The following is an 18676-nucleotide window of genomic DNA, read 5'->3' as shown; positions in this document are numbered from 1 at the left end:
ACAACCATCGTCAAGGCCTGCGAAATGAAACTCATACCCAATCTTTTCTTTCAGTGGCACACTTCCAGTAAGGAGCTAGCCTATACCTAGCAGCTGATGCAATAAACATACTGCTTTCAAAGTACTCATTCAATTCAATAACTTTATTCTTTCTTAACTAGCCCTTGCAAAACTGAACACAATATGTGGGGGAATGTCTCCGATGTATGTCACTTTGAAATTGATAGCAATTGTTCTGTTCTTCCACAGCTCCCCTCCCTTGTAATTGTACCAGGGAAAGACTTGGGAAATAGTTCCTGTTTATTGCTTATAGTGTGTGTGAAAACACTAGCATTTTCCACTTATGTTTGGTGAACACAATCCACATTTTTTGGCCAGAGCAAAACATCACTTGTAAATTATCCATGCCATACAATGAGCTACAGAAAGCACCAAAGACAACACTGTTTTACTCACCTCAGTCCCATCATCACTGAAGACCCCTGAAAGAAGAACAGAAAGTCATCTTGAGCTCAGTTCTTAATCTGGTTGAAGAAAAGAACTGCACAAATGTATCCATCAAAATACTGTTAGGATTGATTTTTAAAAGCTAAGAATATGTAATATAAAAAGAAAAAAATAAGGTGAGTGACACAAGAATGCTTTCTCATCAGTCATCCTAGTTTATCACAGTGTAAGCCATTTCTACAGTTGCTGCTATAGAAACTTAATGAAACTTAATTAAAATGTCTTTACTGGTCAATGTGATCATTGGCCTCCTCTTACAACAGTGTGTGTATAATTATGGCAATAACCCTATGCATCTGAGGAAATAGACTCAAGTCTTTGAAAACTCATGATACCAACTTCTATTTTTAGTTAGTCTCAAAGGCACTGCAAGGTTTCTTTGCATACTGATTTTCCAGACTAACATGGCTATGTCTTTGACCTCTTCCAACTCTTATGATTCTATGATTCAAACTAAAAGAAGCAGACCATTTCCCTCCCCACCTGGTTGGTAACCCTAGATATATTGAAGCCCTTCCAAATGATTCAAAGGTAACTGTTAGACAGCCATAACTATTTGGCCATCCCCCCTTTTTTTTTTTGCAAAAGACTCACCTAAGAAACACCAAATTGCTATAGCAAAGATCACAAGCACACCCATTTTCCTCATGGAAGGAATGGCGATTTACAATAACTCTGTCCTGAGTACACTGGTATTCAGATGAATGGAAACAGACTGTTGGGACACTGTCACAAGCAAGAATTCAGGTCTATTTGGAACATGTGCACACATACACCCACATATATATGGTTGCAGAAGTTTACTTTAGAATTATGAAAGACGTGGCACCCAAAAGAGTGTTTCATAACCAAACAGGTAGCATCCAAGGAGATGATTCAGTCTGAAAGACTTGTCATTTTTGTTTGCTAGTTGACCAGCTGAAGGTACTACCTACTTTGCCCTGGGGAGTGCTTAACCCTTTCCTTCCTTACTCATTTTCAGCTGATCTCTCCCCAAAACTGCTTTAATCACTAAGAGATAATTTTACATTATTTAATTTTGTATGGTTTCAGAACAAAAACAATTAAAGGAGAACATTTGATCTGAATGAAGCCAGGTCATTCATTATCGGATAAAAGGAAGTCTTTGAGGTAGAGATAGAAACCACCATTACAATCATTACATTTACTGAGGTCTATTTCATTTCCATCCCTATATATATAGTGCATAACACACACACACATGCAGGTCTAATTATATAGGTCTAATTCCACAATCTTTCTCATGGTACCTAGAAGACAATTATGTGCGGATGTCTCCTCTTCTCTCCAAGATCAAACTAAGTTTGAGAGCAGAACAAGTGGTTTGCTTTAAAAAAAAAAAGAGCTTTATTTGAAAGTTTTAGGCTCTGGCCTACAAGATTAAATCTGGCACAGAGAAGGTAAGAATCTGTTCTAGGAAAGTTCCCTCCATCCCCTTATTCCAAGTCCCACTCTGATTAAACAGTAAGAATGGGGAAGAAGACACCCATCTGTAAGAAGATCTCTTTTCCAATTGGGATGGTGATTGGTACATGAAGCTGATTACTTTCAGCAGGGAGGAGGGAAAATGAGCATAGTGATGGATTTCACAGTGTCTGCAAGCACTATCTTGGAACATTTTGCCACTCCCTTCTCTATCCTGCATGGTAAAGGGGGAAGAAGAATGAATCTGGTTTCCTGACCAAAACACTCTGAAAAATCTGCACTTGTCACTGTAGCTGTGGACCCAATGGTGCCATGGTGTGTAGTTAAATCCCACTGCCATCTGGGCTACAGAGGGCCACAGCTGGAGGGTGGAGGAATCTAGCACCCACTTCAGTGTGGTTTCCCATCTTAATGCCCCTTCCACTACAGAGGTCTTGCAGATAGCATATACCCTCCAACATTTTACAGGTGAAAATCAGGATATGTGGCCCTGAAACATCAGAGTGTGGTCAAGATGGGAAATGTTACTAATGAGGAAAACACACAAACTAGGAGAGGTGGCAGCACTTTGCTTTTGCCTGAGTTTCCTGGGAAGGGCATGATTTCTATTTTTACCCTTTGGACTCAGTTTCTACCAATGGAAATAAATCAAGGACAAAAAGGGAACATAGAAAGATAAAAGAGAAACTGGGCCATTTTAAAAGTACTTAAAAATGGGATGGAAGGGTCATTCCCTTTCAAATCAGATCAAGTGGCAGGTATATAAAAGTGATCTGCCCATCACAGTAGAATTATAGAATTCCAGTATGACCATTATCCAATTTAGTGAAGAAAATGAAGTGCAGAGTATACCTGACAGCATGAGTGTGACAGATAATGCTTGGGACAGAACCATGACCAGCATGGCAGACATGAAGTCCTGAACCACTCCTTATAGGGCAGTGTCAGTACAGATGTTGAAGCACCCCAGCACAACAACCTAATGAGAATCCAGCAGCACCCCAAAACCACTCCCAACTGACTCAGAAAAGGTGAATGCTAAGCACTGGGATGGCTATGCTTCAATCATATCCCAAATTCCCTCCCTTCAAATAAAGACACTTCAACTGAACCCAACCCTGTCTCCCTCACCCATATTTGTCTGTTGCTGCACAGTGAACCCTGATGGGCAAATTGACCCCCCCCCCCAGCTTCATTCAGCCACATCTCTGTGATAAAAACTAGAGAGCTTATTGCTCACCTTTTTAAACTGGCTCCAGCCTCCCAGGCTGGAGCCAGGATGCAGGATGGAGGCAAGCTGCCATCAACCTGCTAGCTGCCATCAACCCAGGTCAAAGCTGGGTTCCAGCCAAGGTCCGCCAGCACTTTTTAGAAGTCAGAAAGCTTCCGACTTCTAAAAAGTGCTGGTGGAGCATCACTGGGACCCGGCTTGGACCTGGGCTGATGGCAGCCGGCAGTTTGGCAGTGATTTAGTGAGTAATAATCCCTGCCTCCATCCTGCATCCCAGTTCCAACTCCTAGGTTAGCATGTTTGTCCAGCATCATGTGCTGCCTGGATAGTTGCTGGTTTGCTGTCGTGGGCTGTTAATGTCCAGGATACAGTGCTACCTCAGGTTACGAAATTAATTCGTTCCGCGGCGCCGTTCGTAACCCGATAAATTTCGCAACCCGAAAAGGCGCTGGAAAGCCGCTAGCCGCCCGCTAGCCGCGCTTTCAGATTTGAATTTCGCGCCGAAAAAAAATTCGTAACCCGAAAAAATCTTCGTAACCCGGAACAGTTTTTTCCTATCTAACTTTTTCGTACCCCGGAAATTTCGTAACGCGAGCAATTCGTATCCCGGGGTACCACTGTATTTGAACAGGGAGATAGTTTGGGAGCTACCAGCACTGTGATGCTGTTTCCTCTCCTATGACTGGTTGTTTGTTCGTTTGTTGTTGTTGTTGTTGTTGTTATTAAACTTTATTTATAAGGCACTGTAAGTTTATACAGCTGAATGTTATGGATTTTTGTTTGTTAAAATATTTGTTTTTGTTTGTTTTAAAAAATGTTTGTTAAAACATTTACATCCTGCCCTTATGGGATCTCAGGGTGACATACCAACAAATTAAAACCATTTAAAGCAATACAAATAATTTAAATAGATCAAAAACATATTAACCAATTAAACTAGTTAAAAACAAGTTAAATTAAAACAGTTTAAAATTCAAGGCATTTTGGAGTACATAAGTTAAGCTCCAAAGGTTTTAATAAACAGACTTTTTTTTTTACTTGGCACCAAAAGGATCCTGTAATGCAATTGTCTGCAGCTGTCTGCCTCCTCTTAATCTTTGTCCCCCGTAACTTCCATGGCCGATCCCTGCCCCCCCCCCCCCATTGATAACATGTCCTTCTTTTAGACAAAATCCTCATTTTAACAGCCAAGCCATATAATTTTATTATTGTAAGGTCATAAAATCCTTTCCTCAATTTTTTGCTGAGGCAGTTTTGCAAACATACAAAAAGAACTAAACAAGCATATTCAAATAAAATGAAATAGCTAAGGAAATAAACACAAAATTCCTGTAACCAGAAATCCCACCATGACCACAAATATACTTTTGTGGGTTGTGTTTCCTTTTCCCCTAGCAATGAAGGACACAGCATAAACTTTCTCGCGATGTGTGTGTGAACAAACTTCCTCCTCCTCCCCCCCCCCCCCCGTAAACCTATTGTGAAACTCATCTTTCCTCTGTCATTGTCCTTGTTCTGTGCCTTTAGGTCAACTCTGACTTACAGCAATCCTATTGTAGAGTTTTCTTGGCAAGGTTCATTCAGAGAAGATTTTGCCATTGTCTTAGGCTGAGAGAGTATGACTTGCCTAGGATTATCCAGTGGGTTTCCATGGCTGAGAATTGATTTGTCTCCCAGAATCCAAATCCAACACTCAAACTACTGTACCATGCTTGCTCTCTGAACAACTTTCCTGGAAAAGGCACATGATTTCAATCATTAATATTGGATCATCAGACACATACTTCTGAATAGTTCTGCTTAGGAAACTAAACTACGAGGAACAACAAGCAAAATATGAAATTATGCAAGTTGATGGAGGATGGGACAAGAGAAGGATATGTGTGGGTAGATTACTATCAGTATCTGCACTAGTTATCAGTTTTAGGGTTTGTTGTTATTGTTACTGCTGTTATTGTCACTGTTGTTTTGTCTGATCAAGTATGGGCTGTCTTCTTATCTTCTTGTATTGTAATTGTGCAGACCAATAGTACTATCAAGAGTAATCAAACTTTGGATCTCTGGGTATTTTGGACTTCAGCTCCCAGAAGCCCCAGCTAGCATGACCAGGGATCAGGGGTTCTGAGAAGTCAAGATAAAACTATCTAGATGACCAAGTTTGAAAACCACTGATCTAGAGCAGTTGGGTTTTATCTACAATACACTTTTCCAGTTGAGTTACTTTTTCTCAGTAGGGTTACTGATCTTCATTGATTTTTGTAATAGAAGTTCTGAACCATTAAAAATGTGAAATCAACTTCTAAATCAACTTCTGAACAGCCATCTAAACCACATATATAAGAATTGGGGCTTTTCTGTCCTTTGGGGAGTCTAAACTCCAATCTGTCTCTGTTAGGATATCAGCTGTTTTGGTTTCACATTTCCACAAATATGTCAAGCATCCAATCCTTATGAATTCCTGTCACCTTGGGAGTCCTCATGATCTATAAACTCTCTCCTGAAAGGAATTCTGTCCATGCACTGAGACACCATGCCCTATTTGTTTAGGATAAGACTATAAATGGCTACTAGTCATGATGGCTTTTCTCCCACCAGGGTGAAGACAGTAAGGCCCTATATATCAATTTCTGGGGAACTTGAGCAGAAATGGGTTGTTGTTGTTGACCCTAAGGCAACCCTATCATGGGTTTTCTTGGCAATTGTCTTCAGAGGGGATTTGCCATTGCCATCTTCTGGGGCTGAGAGAGTGTGACTTGCCCAAGGTCACCCAGTGGATTTCATGGTTGAGTCAGGATTCAAACCCTGATTTCTCAGAGTCCTAGTATGACACTCAAAGCACTACACCATGCTGTGCATTCATGTATTTTCTGTGGGCATTCAACACTGCAAGTAACTGGTTGGCCATAGAGGATATTACACTAGACAAGCTTTTGGTCTGAACCATCATAACATTTCAAAGGTTTTTGTGTAGATAAAATGTAACTAGCAAATTTAGATTGACTTGATTTTATTTACAAGTCTGCATGTGATTTGTTGAATTCCTCCCCCCCTCCCGCATTTATTTATATACTTCGAAATTTTGCTGAATTGATTAGAAACAATCCCTCTCCCTCAATGTGCTGGAAGACAAGGTTTTTAAAATTCACTCTGATGTTAGAAGCTATGGAGGGGGAAGAAGCTTTCCAATAGAGGTGCTGCACAGTGGAATGAGTGGCTGATAGTGTGTGTGTGTGTGTGTGTGTGAGAGAGAGAGAGAGAGAGAGCAGCTATGTGAACATATTTGGCATATTATGATTTATTCAAGAACTTGTAAGTTAAAGAGTTTTAAAAAAATATGACAAGGGTCATAGTAGTTCTAGGATAATGTGATATGTAGGCTTCTCAAGCTGACATATAACAAAAAAAAAAAAATCACAGAATTTCAGACAAACACCCTTGATGCAACCTGTCATCATGCCTGCTCTTCAGCGCCAAAGTCTACAGAGTTCATCATTTGAACCATATCAGCAATTATTGTCATAGCTGTACTGGAACAACCGCCTTTGTACTTCCAAGAATGCCTAGAATTGCTTTGCAGAGAAACCAGAATAGCAAAGCTTTATTTTGCATCTTTATTTTTTGGCAGAGATATCTAGCAAATGATAATGGCCTGTTACAGACTGCCAAAATAAAGCTGCTTCGGGTCTCTTTGGAGATATGCTATTTAAATGATGCATGGGTCCTAAGAGTCCGGAGGTCGCACCAAAGCCACACTCCATTCCTAAGCACTGGAGTGCAGCTTTGGTGCAGCTTCCAGATTCTTAGGATGCATGCATCATTTAAATAGCATATCTCCAAAGAGACCCGAAACAGCTTTATTTTGGCAGTCTGTAACAGGCCAATGTGATTACATAAGAAAAACAGCAGGACACCTCCATTGGGTCAAAATTTGGCATTATTGTGAAAGACTAGCTAGACCATGTGGCTCAGGTTTATATAACAAACATACTGTAAATCCTGCAAGAGAGAGGCCTCTCACAAGATCTCCAAGTCTGGTTAGATGGCACGTCTTGTGGAATCTGTGAATGCCACACTTTGCAATAGCTTATTCTCTTGGTCATCACTAGATCTAGGGAACCATCCTGGCCTAAGCAGCTGTTTGCAGTATGACTATGCCAGCAAGTTCAGCATAACCTCTGTGAGGTGGACATGGGGTTGGGAGTAGGCATTCTTCCCACTTAAGAAGCCAAAGGGTTTCATCCTTGGAAATTTGGATTTGTAAAACATTTGAGCCATAGACATAACTTTTGCTGTAGGAAAGCAGAGAATGAGAGATAAAACAAACTGTAACTTATTCATCAAAGGTTTTCAGGGTTAGAAGAAGACAAAAAAGCTTTACATAGTTGCCTATCGTGTGTGTGTGTGTGTGTGTGTGTGTGTGTATGTATGTATGTGTATGAGCAATAGGATATGGGTGGCAGTCTAGTACCATTGCTAGTCACAGCCTCAGGTTACTAGACTTGCATAACTTTTGGAGTTGCACTGTCCTTTACTACTTCTATTTCTGAAGGAACTAAGAAATGTATTAAATGTTACCTGGTAAGAGATGTGAAAATGCCTCCAATAGCATTTTTGACACTATTTAAACTGACATGGTTCAATGCTATGGAATTCTGGAATTTGTAGTTTATTGTGGCACCAAAGCTCTCTGATAGGCTAGGCTAAATATCTCACAAAGCTACAAATCCCAGAATTCTATAGCATTAAGCCATGGCAGTTAAAGTCATGTCAAACCACAGCCTTGGGAGGGAAGTTGTTATGGCAATTCTGACATGGTACAATATCCTATGATGTCCTTAGGACAGCCTTACCACTAGCTTGGAGCTCTACAGGTATTGGTGGCAAAGTAGTAGATCACAGTCCCAGATTCCTCTCTTCATCAGAAAAGACGTAAGTCTCTGCATCTGAGGCTATCATTAAACTGGACAGGACCACCACTCTACCTTGCAAGTTTCCAGCTCATAACAATTCTATACAAATAGGATGATAGAGGTAAAATGAACTTTAAAGGTATCTTCCCTCCACAATTTTTGGTAATAGTGGTGGAATGTGATTCATCTAGATTAGCTTTGGTATAGGGACAGTATTGTGGTCTTGTATGTTTTGCAAATTTGCCCTTAAGGGGACTGTGTGGATGCAAATTCCCCTTCTACATAACACCAGATACAATAAAATATTAACTTAAATAACATGACCAACTTGAAACCATCAGGGTTCATAATAGTTGTAACATAACCAGAATGACAGTCACTGATGTAATTGCATATTATGAAGTTGTTTATTGCGGAGTAAGAAAATACTGGGAAATGAACAAAATTGGTATTTTAAAAATCATTAAAATAGTAGTGTGTTTGATTATCTCTAAACATAACTAGTTTAGAAGCAAAATCTGAAGGCAAAAACAGAACTTGAGATCATTGCCCAGACAAAGCAAAAAATTGAAATCAGTATTTCAAATATTTCAGCCAAATCTAATTCAAATTGAAATGATGGCTGATCTGAAAAGTAACCAGTGAACATTTAGAAAGCAAGTCTTTGGATCAGCATCTTGACTAGCCATTACAGAGACCATTTTGAGTGTGGACAGTATATTGTGACTTATACATAACAAGATCGTTGTAACTTGTATGACCATGCTGGAATGTCCCTGGACCTTCAGCTATGGGGCTGGAGACTCTAATTGTTAGGGACAGTTGGAAAAACCACTGTGGATATGTATGCATCTTTTATGTAAATTTCATTTAAATTATGCCAGATGAACTAGAATGTGAACTGTGCCAAGAAATGCCACTAGGGACCTTCTGTGTAAATGTTTGGATGTTTTACCTTACATTTATTCTCTATCAAAGAAATAGTATTTTGCTCACTATGGCAGCACAGAAACTAAAATTGAGAATGATATCGAGATGAGTATATCCCTGCAGAAATAGTTTGCACAATAGAAATAAGATGGAAAATACAGGGTGCCTTATGAAGTCAGAAGAGCACTGACAAGTAAAAAAAATGATTCAAACTTCTATTATTATGGCATATCAAGTGATCATGAATTCTTACACATGATCTTCTAAAGAAAAGTAAAGCCTAGCTGGTAAATTTGTTTGAGTTGCCACATTTCAGAATTCTGGTGCAATGCTCATCCATACAAACATTCTTCTGCACATAGAAAACCAAAGATCAGGGTGGAAGGGCCCTTCTTCCTAACATGCCCTTTGCAGTGTACATTAGTACAGTCTGCACACAAGTTGATCACCTACTTAAGAACTGGCTTAAAGAAAAACGGGATGGTATTTTCATAGTTGATTTGCAAGGGTCTGGTGGGTGAATTACATTTGTAGATGGCAGCTTGATCCCATCATTTATTCTGATTAAATGATTCATTGGTTATGAGTAAGCAATTATGATTGTCTCAGAAGCTGAATGGTAAGAATCTTCTTACTGTTCCTAGAAGAGGATGGAAAAGACCAGGAGTTAGTATAATAATTTAGAACATTAAATGGCATAATTGAAGGGATTTTCTACCAAACCCAGATGGATTTTAAATACTGGAAGTTTGATGATGATCATGATTATTTAAAACCACACCAATTTTAAAAATTAACCTCTGGTGGCCCCACTATCCTGCCTCAGGTAAAAGACAACATCCCCCTTTTATATACAGTAAGTGGCAATGCTGATTAAGTTAATTCCTCTTGTTTAGTAGTTCTGCACCAAATGACAACTGAATATCCTACATATATAGGATTGCTGCCAGTGTATAGCCTCCAGATGGAGTATTCTGTGGTCAAATAAAGGCAAAGGAATGGAATAGGCACTGTTATTCCCCTTTAGGTCCCTCCATTGGGCTTGCCACCTATGTCCGCTTTGACCTGGCTGCTTTATCAAGGTCTCTCAAAACACAATAATAGAATCATAGTGTTGGAAGAGACCTCAAGGGCTATCCAGTCCAACCCCCTGCCATGCAGGAACTCACAATCAAAGCACCCCCTGTGACAGATGGTCATCCAGCCTCTCTTTAAAAACCTCCAAAGAAGGAGACTCCACCACACTCTAAGGGAGTGTGTTCCACAGCTGAACAGCTCTTACTGTCAGGAAGTTCCTCCTAATGTTGGTATCCTCAATATGATACCCCTTCAAATACTTAAACAGGGCTATCACATCAACTCTTAACCATCTCTTCTCCAGACTAAATATCCCCAGCTCCCTAAGTCGCTCCTCATAGGGCATGGCTTCCAGGCCCTTCACCATTTTAGTCACCCTCCTTTGGACACACCCCAGCTTGTCAACATCCTTTTTGAATTGTGGTGCCCAGAATACAGTATTCCAGGTGAGGCTTGACCAAAGCAGAATAGAGTGGCACTATTACTTCTCTTGGTCTAGACACTATACCTCTATTGATGCAGCCTAGAATCACATTGGCCTTTTTAGCTGCCTCATCACACTGTTGACTCATGTTCAACTTGTGGTCTACTAGGACTCCTAGGTTCTTTTCACATGTAGTCTTGTTAAGCCAGGTGTCCCCCATTCTATATCTATATGCATTTCATATATTTTTTTGCCCTAAGTGCAGCATCTTACACTTCTTTTTATTGAAATTCATTTTGTTAGTTTTTGCCCAGCTTTCTAATTTATTAAGGTTATTTTGAATTTTGATCCTGTCCTCTGGGGTATTAACTCCTCCTCCTAATTTGGTGTCATTTGCAAATTTGATAAGCATGGCCCTTATTTTTTCATACAAGTTGTTGAAATAAATGATGATGCCAATTATTATTATTATTATTATTATTATTATAATTCCACTAGTGTGATCAAGTATTTTTTTTAACATCTTAAAGATTACGTTTTGTTCCCAGTCCTCCAAATGTTTGAACTTACTTTCTTGCATCTCCGATTATGCTTCTTGCCAACACTGTCACCAGATTCCCTGAAAACAAATGAGAGAGAACAGAATTATGGAATTTGACATAAATACATTATTTTATGTTGCTTTGGTAAACTGTTATAGACTAAAGAGGACAGCCCAAAACACATATTTTCTTCAGTCTGTTCCTGCTGAGGTTTTGCCAAATATGTGATTCTCCTAAGTTAACTAATGTATTTCTGCTGCTGTCATTCTGTCTCCTGTTGTACCTTGCCACTAGACCCATAAGTCTTCCTAGAGCTCAATAAGTTATTCTAAAAAGCAATTGGATACAGTTATAATTGAAAGGACTCCAGAGTAGCCAATTACCATTATAGGTACATTTTTAATGAGTAATTCTTTACTTCTGGTTTGTCAAGAGTAACTATTTTTAACATTAGTTACTTTGTAAAATTGCCTGAATTGTACATAGATCCTTGGGTTATGGGACAAAATGCACTCTGATCCCATCCAATTTATTATTGCCATAACACTAACAACAGAGTGCAGAAACCACTGAACAAACCAGCTCTTGAACCATGTGATGTGTTTGTTCCTCCTCCACCAATGAGTGAGATCACACCATTGTACTATAGATGTAACCAAAAAGTTACAGATACACCTCAAAAGTTGTGCAGATATCCATTTGATTACAATTATAATTAGTTATGCCTTTCTTACTGGGGGAAAAGAATTAATTGTAAATAACTTGTATTTGTAATAGGAAGGCTCAGACACCAACTGCTTGGAAACAGTTACTTCTAAGCTCTAAACCTTCCAACTCAGAGAGAGTTTATTTTGGAGAGAACTGCCCACCCTACCTCTGCTGCTCCTCTAATGGAGAAGAAAGAGAAACAAAGGTTCATGTTTTGAACATTCTTAGTTGCTTAGAAGTAAATAGTCAATGCATCTACCATACTTACAGGTTATGTGCACATATTTTACATTCATTTTCATATGTTTTCCCATTTGTGCCACAGACTTGGCGAAAGATATTTGGGCAGACTATGACTTCTTTGTCATCATCACGAAAGATTCTTAAATATCGTTCACAATTAACCTGTGAAAGCAATATCGAGTTACATTATTATCTTTCTACTTTATCCTTCCACTTAGCTTGTGTATATATTCCTGTATCTCTAAAATGGTGCTGGGTTGGCCATGGAAAAAATGCTCAAGGGAAACTGGAAAGGTGAGGCAATGAGTAATGGATCCCTTCATCTGTATGAAGACCAGCTGGGGTTTTATAGTGGAAAGCATGAAAGATTCAAGGGCCAGGCCTCAATAAGAGTAATAGGAGAGGCAAGGCTGGCCCTACCATAAGACAGTGTGAAACCTTCAGGGAAATACATTTAGGTTGCCAAGGAAGTCTGCCAAATCATTATGTATTTTTATTGCATTGTAACTGATAAGAGTAGGAGAAATGTTTGTGGGACCTTCCACCTCATATGTCACAATAATAAAGCTGATTTCAAATGCTATTGCTGTTCATGGGAGACAGGTGCCCTTTACACTATAGCTTAGGCAGCAAGGTATCTAGAGGTCTCCAGGGAAAGGACATAACAATAAGGAGACATCACTAAAGAATAGAGAGAGATCCAGTGGCACCTTTGAGACTGACTGAAAGAAAGAAGTTGGCAGCATTAGCTCAGATGCATATGAGGAAGTAGACTTTAGCCTATGAAAGCTCTTGTTGCCAACTTCTTTCTTACATTTAGTCTCAAAGGTGCTACAAGATCTCACTACAGACTGATTCTACAGACTAACACGGCCCATATCTTTGAATTCTATCACCAGAGAAACCCATTTTTTGCTGTTGCAAGAAGAGTAGCAAGAAATCCCAACTTTGTTGTTGATGGTGTGTGCCTTCAAGTCATTTTTACTTATGGCAACTCTAACATAAACCTGTCATGGGGTTTTCTTGGCAAGTTTCTTTAGAAGGAGTTTGCCATTACCATCTTCTGAGACTGAGAGAGTGTGACTTGTTCAAGGACACAAAGTGGATTTCTATGGCCAAGCAGGGATTCAATACCTGCTCTTCAGAGTCATAGTCCAACACTCAAATCACTATACCATGATGGCTCTAAACCCCCCCCCCCCCCGAAAAAAAAACCCTGAACTAGCCACATCTATGTGTCCTTTATGTTCCATCAAAATGAAAATATGGATCAAAGCTAATTTGGGGTGCACACCCCTTTTGACACAGACTATTTATGCCAATTCTCAGATGGACCTAAACGAGCAGACATGTAACTCACTGGATGAGGCTGGTGTCTCCCATGTCAGTGGGACAGTGAGTCTCCTCTGACTTTCATCTAGCCTTAAGGGAGTTCTCCAAAGTGCTGAACCTATTTTGGAGATGGCATTCAGCACATTGGCTAGCTTAAAATTATTTTTTAAAAAAATCCTGGGACAGATTTACCACCCTTTCAAACACTGGAGCCCCCATTAATGTGAGTGTTCTGTGCTGATGACACAGATGCTATGAATTTATTTAAATAAATCCCTCTACAATTTCCTTCTTTCTTCTTCCTCTTCTTCTAACAATAGTGAATGTCTACAAGCATGATTGACTTTTAAAAGCAAGTTATAACAATAACAAAAAACCCAACCCTTGGAAAAAATTGTGTTTAACAGCTAAGGTAAGAGTTTCATGGCTGAGATGAAAGCAGGGCTGATTTGATTAAAATAATGACTGGGATTTATACAATGCTTTAAACCACTTCTCTGAAGGACCCAATGTTGCTAATTAGCTTACTTGCTGTTCACCGCTATGATCTTTGGAATAGCGGTATATAAATAAAACAAATTATTATTAATTATTATTATTACCAATTAAAAATGCAGTTTAAATCACTCTTTTGGAATATTTTACTTAATCATCATTATTAAAAAGTACATTGTTATTTTCCATCAGGTTGGATTCAGCTTATGGTGACCATATGAAAGAGAGACCTGTCATTAACTGCCCCGCTCAGTGTTATGGCTTCATAGGGCTATAGCTTCCTCAGTTCAGTCTATCACCCTTCAAGGCAGTGATCTTTGTTTTCTACTGTCACCTTCAACGTCACTATTATCTGTTTCAATTAGTCATGTCCAAAGTACAATAGCCTGAGTTTAGCTGTTGTGGCTTCATGTGAGACTTCAGGCTTGATTTGTTCACAGACCCATTTATTTGTATTTTTGGCAATTCAAGGTATGCATAGAACTCTGTCCTCCCCTTTTAAAAGTTAAAGTACATTATTGTTTAAGATATTTTTAATATACATTCAAAGAAGAAGGTTTCATTAAAAGGCAGGTATGCACTAAGCAAATGAGCTGTTTTCAGATTAATTTTCAGTTAATTAAAAACAGGATCCCTTGTATGCAAAAGGATCTTGTAACACCTGTGAGTTTGAGTGAAAGAGGTGTAGCATTAGCTTTTCTTTGACTTGCCCAGGAGGGAAATTTATAAATAGCCAGATTATAAACATAGCCACGAAGATGCAAAACCTGTGGGTATGATGATGAGGTGTCAAGTGTCTCTTTAATGATGGACACTGTACAGCAAGTGCAGGAGGAAAAATGTTGCCTAAGGCCAGGATGGATCGGTTACCATATGAATAGTGGAGGGATATGCCTTGTTTGAGACTTGTACTCCTATTGTGGGAGAAAGTTTATACATCCTTGAAATAAATAAAATAAATATATTGTATGAGACTTTCCCTCCTTGTTCAAATCTACTCACTTCCCCCAAATTCTCTGTTCATTGACCTTCTGTATCTTTGCCCTTAAAGAGAGAGAGGGAGGAGCAGGAATAGACTTGCAGTTTAGAAGTGGTCAAGATATTTTGCATCTCTACAAATGGCTGTTGACATATTCATAGAATACAATCCAAAATTCAAAAATGTATTCATGATCATTTTGCTTAGTGTCTTAAGAAAACTTTAACATCTGATTTAAATCCCATATCAGATTTTTGGAGGATCTAAACCAGACTTGAAAGTTCTTTTAATACAGTAAGCAATAAAAATAAAAATAAACTGCAATATTCAAAATCTAGGTTTCTTTCTTTCTTTCTTTCTTTCTTTCTTTCTTTCTTTTCGAAAAAGCTTTGGTTTTTATCAGCTCTGGATGAAAGGTATCCTGAATTTCCTGGAAGAAAGAATCATTTGCTGAATGTTTGAAAAACCATGTCATTTATAAAGCTGACAATAAGAAACTCTTTATAGGCTACTAACCTATTATAACAGAGCTGGATTCCGATAATGCAATATATTGTTAGAGAATATTTTTTAGAATTGTGTTTTTTCTTGGTCTAATCTTTTGCAGTTTCAACATTTCTATGAGTTTAAGTTATAGTGGTTTAAAAGTTAGAAGGAAGCAGATTTGGCTCAAGATCTCTTGAACTCAGGACCGATCTGAGACAAAGGACATGTAAGGGATGGTAGGAACAAATGCGGTAAACCTAGTTTTGTAATCCAAAAGTGCAGGGGAGATGAATGGTTTGGGCATTGCCCCTGCTGGTCTCCAGCTCTTGCCACCTGATTTACTTGCCTCATTCTGCCTAATGGCAGGTCCAGTCCTAGAGTGTTGGACTAAGACTCAGGAAACCTGGATTCAAATTTCCACTCAGTCATGAAGCTCAGCAAGTAATATTAGCCACTTCTCTGTCCCACCTCATAGGGGTGAGGATAAATTGGGGAAACCATAGTTGTTGGCTTTAGCTCTCCGTCTTAAACTCCTTCAGATATAAATGTACTAAACAAACAAATAAAACACATTTACGATGGAGCTCACTGCTAGACTAAGTTTTAGGTCCTTATTAAGTTATAAATAAATAAATAAAAATAAAAATTTTATTTATATACCGCCCTTCTTAGAATCAGGGCGGTGTACAGCAATTATACAACAATACAACAATGGAGCTATCTTTGTTTATGTCAAATATCAATATGTGCATCTATACATCTGTTTCCCTCTGCAAATATCATTGCTTTCCCTATCTAAATTTGAGATGGTACCCTGTTTTGGATTCTTCCTCTCACACTTCCATCAGACTGAAGCAATGAGGCAATGGCCATAAGGAGCATTGGGGATTCCTGAGAGATGTGGCAGGGGAGAGGAAAGGAGAGACACTTTCCCCCATGAATTCTGATGTGGGCCCTTCAAGTATTTATTTGCAAAGTAAATCAGTGATACAACTCCCACCAGAAAAGCACTTAAAAATTCTCACCAGACTTCCTTCACTGCTGTGAACACCTAGGGCAAAAATCACAGACATGTGAAAGACACAGTGAGATCATAGCAGTGATGAATGAAAATTGATTTCACATTTTTAATATATATGGTTGCAATCCAGCAGCAGTTACATAACAGCAAGTAAGTATGTTTGATGGAGCTTGCTTCTGAGTAGCCATGAATAGCCCAGCACTGTAAAAAATGTATGTTTCATGTGTGGGCATGAGTCTTGTCCCCGAATCCACCCCCCCCCCCCCCATACACAACAGCTGCTGAATTCCTCCTACATTTAGTGCAGAGCTGGGTAACATTACAGAGAAGTCTATGTACAAATGCACACATATACTCATCCTAACAAAAGAATACTCATCATGTATTTGTTAAGTAGTTCCTTCCCTAGAAAAGGTTATCCAACAACAAATTTTCATTTGAGTCATAACCATAATGAGCTGCCATCATGTTTCAATTTACACTCCTCTGAAGAAGCCTTTTAAAAATATATATTTGCAGATGAGAATGGAGAGATTTTCAGTGTACAAGCATTCTATATTCTCCAAAGTGAGGTTGTTCTGTTAAAGAACCAAACCAGAAACCCTTTGATACCTTTTCATTGGCTTTAATTGAAATTTCTGTAATATATTATAGGTAAAACTTTGCACTCTTCTGTTATAGCAGGAAAGTATGGCACGCTCCCAAAAAGGAATAACTATAACTTGTTGGCCAGTACAAACTGGGGAAAAAATGTTATTTGCACTCATTTTTTTAAACAATTTACCAACATTCACACATTTCTTCAGATCTGATGTCTTGTTCTAGAAGTGGCTATAGTTCCAGGCCTTTCCAAGAGTCTTTTTGGTGTTGAATGTTGACACATGTTACTGCTATAGCATATTATTATTATTATTATTATTATTATTATTATTATTATTATTATTATTTTCTTATATCCAGCCATTCTCCCAAACAAGGCAAGGAACAGCAGTTTTAAAAAATTTTTTAAACTGATTAAACCATTTAAAAAGTTAAAACAGTTATGAATTAAAATAGAATATGTTAAAAATACAAACCTTTAAATTTCATTAGGACAACATTCGCAGCCCTTATGAGTTTGCAAAGGCCTGCTGACACAAGAATGTCTTTACCTGCTGTCAGAAGGCTATTGAAAGTTTGGCTTCCAATAGCTATATACTGGAGAAGCAAAGAAAATCAAAGTAAACAAGTATGACCCCCCTCCCTCACATAGCTATGAGAACAGTGTTAGCAGGTTAGCAATACAGAAAAATGCACCCCCCCCCCCAGTCCATTCTCAGTCTTCATATCTTTTTCCAGCCTCAAACTGCAACAAAGTCACTAATACAAACGAACTCTTTCATGTCACTGGATAGTTTTTAATGTTTTCCTAGGATGCTAACAAGCACTCCAAAATGCTTCTTCCTGGGGTTTAAAACATCTAAATGTGGTAGAAAGCAAAATTTAACTATTTCTCACCCCTGCAAACTGCATAATGATATGAGGTCCGTTAGATTTGATTTTTCTGGATTGTCCACTTCTGATAGAAATATACCTTCTGTACTATTTGTTGAAAGATACTCACCTGAGAAGACATAAACAGTCAGAAAGAGGACCACAAATACACCTGTGAACTTCATAGTGGAGACAGTTAACCAAGTCTTTTCCTGGTGTTGAGTTAGAGAATAGTTCCATCAAGATTGAAATTAAATATATATATACACACATATGCAAAAGAAACCTACAGATCCTCCCTTGCTCCTGGTCTTTTGTTGTTGCAAACAATTGAACATGTTTGTTGAGGTTAGTAGCAAGCCATGAGTTGAAATTCTGTGTCAGTAAGTATGGGAAGCACAAAACATGGAAAATATTTGAACTACTCCAACAATCTTACTAATCCAACCACTGTTTTTGTGGAAGTCAAATAATCAATTCAGAGTAATCCATCCAGAAAACTCACAATGTGATGGCCAGAATCCTTTTGGGTAGTTATGAGCATGTAACAAAGGAGATTATCACATTACAAAAAAACCCTGTTTTATCCCTAATGGGATACAGTTGTGTTTCAGATTGCAAGTGGGTTTCATTGCACTAAAAATGCTGCCAACGCTGCTGCCAGGTGACTGCAACCCACATATAGCCTGGGTCCCAGCCACACTTAGCTGGCTGATTTTCAAAGACGGGAGCTTCCTGTGTTCGAAAATCGGCCAGGCTGCATGCAAGTTGCAGTTGCCCGGCAGCAGCAGTGGCATTTCTGAGTGTGATAAAACTTGCTTGCAGTCCCAAACGCAACTGTATCCAGTCGGGGATAAGACATTTTTGGTAAT

At 38.8% G+C, this 18676-nt stretch overlaps 1 protein-coding gene across 1 annotated transcript in view; it reads right to left on the bottom strand.

The window, feature by feature from the left end:
* The window catches only part of LOC149321728 (ovomucoid-like), a 47550-nt gene extending 29561 nt beyond the window's left edge, over positions 1-17989 (bottom strand). Inside the window, exons 1-6 of the mRNA XM_089516707.1 lie at positions 17935-17989; positions 16336-16361; positions 12044-12180; positions 11096-11144; positions 4892-4997; positions 457-482 (exon numbers count right to left, since the gene is read on the bottom strand). Of these exons, the coding sequence (XP_089372833.1) occupies positions 457-482; positions 4892-4997; positions 11096-11144; positions 12044-12180; positions 16336-16361; positions 17935-17989 (399 nt within the window). The remainder of the gene's footprint in view (positions 1-456; positions 483-4891; positions 4998-11095; positions 11145-12043; positions 12181-16335; positions 16362-17934) is intronic.
* Between the last annotated feature and the right edge of the window lie 687 nt (positions 17990-18676).

Source organism: Sceloporus occidentalis, unplaced genomic scaffold, assembly GCF_023333645.1.
Source record: "Sceloporus occidentalis isolate IW3139 unplaced genomic scaffold, rSceOcc1.0.p SCAF_1, whole genome shotgun sequence".
Classification (NCBI taxonomy): Eukaryota; Metazoa; Chordata; class Lepidosauria; order Squamata; family Phrynosomatidae; genus Sceloporus; species Sceloporus occidentalis.
This window is presented reverse-complemented; position numbering and strand designations above follow the sequence as displayed.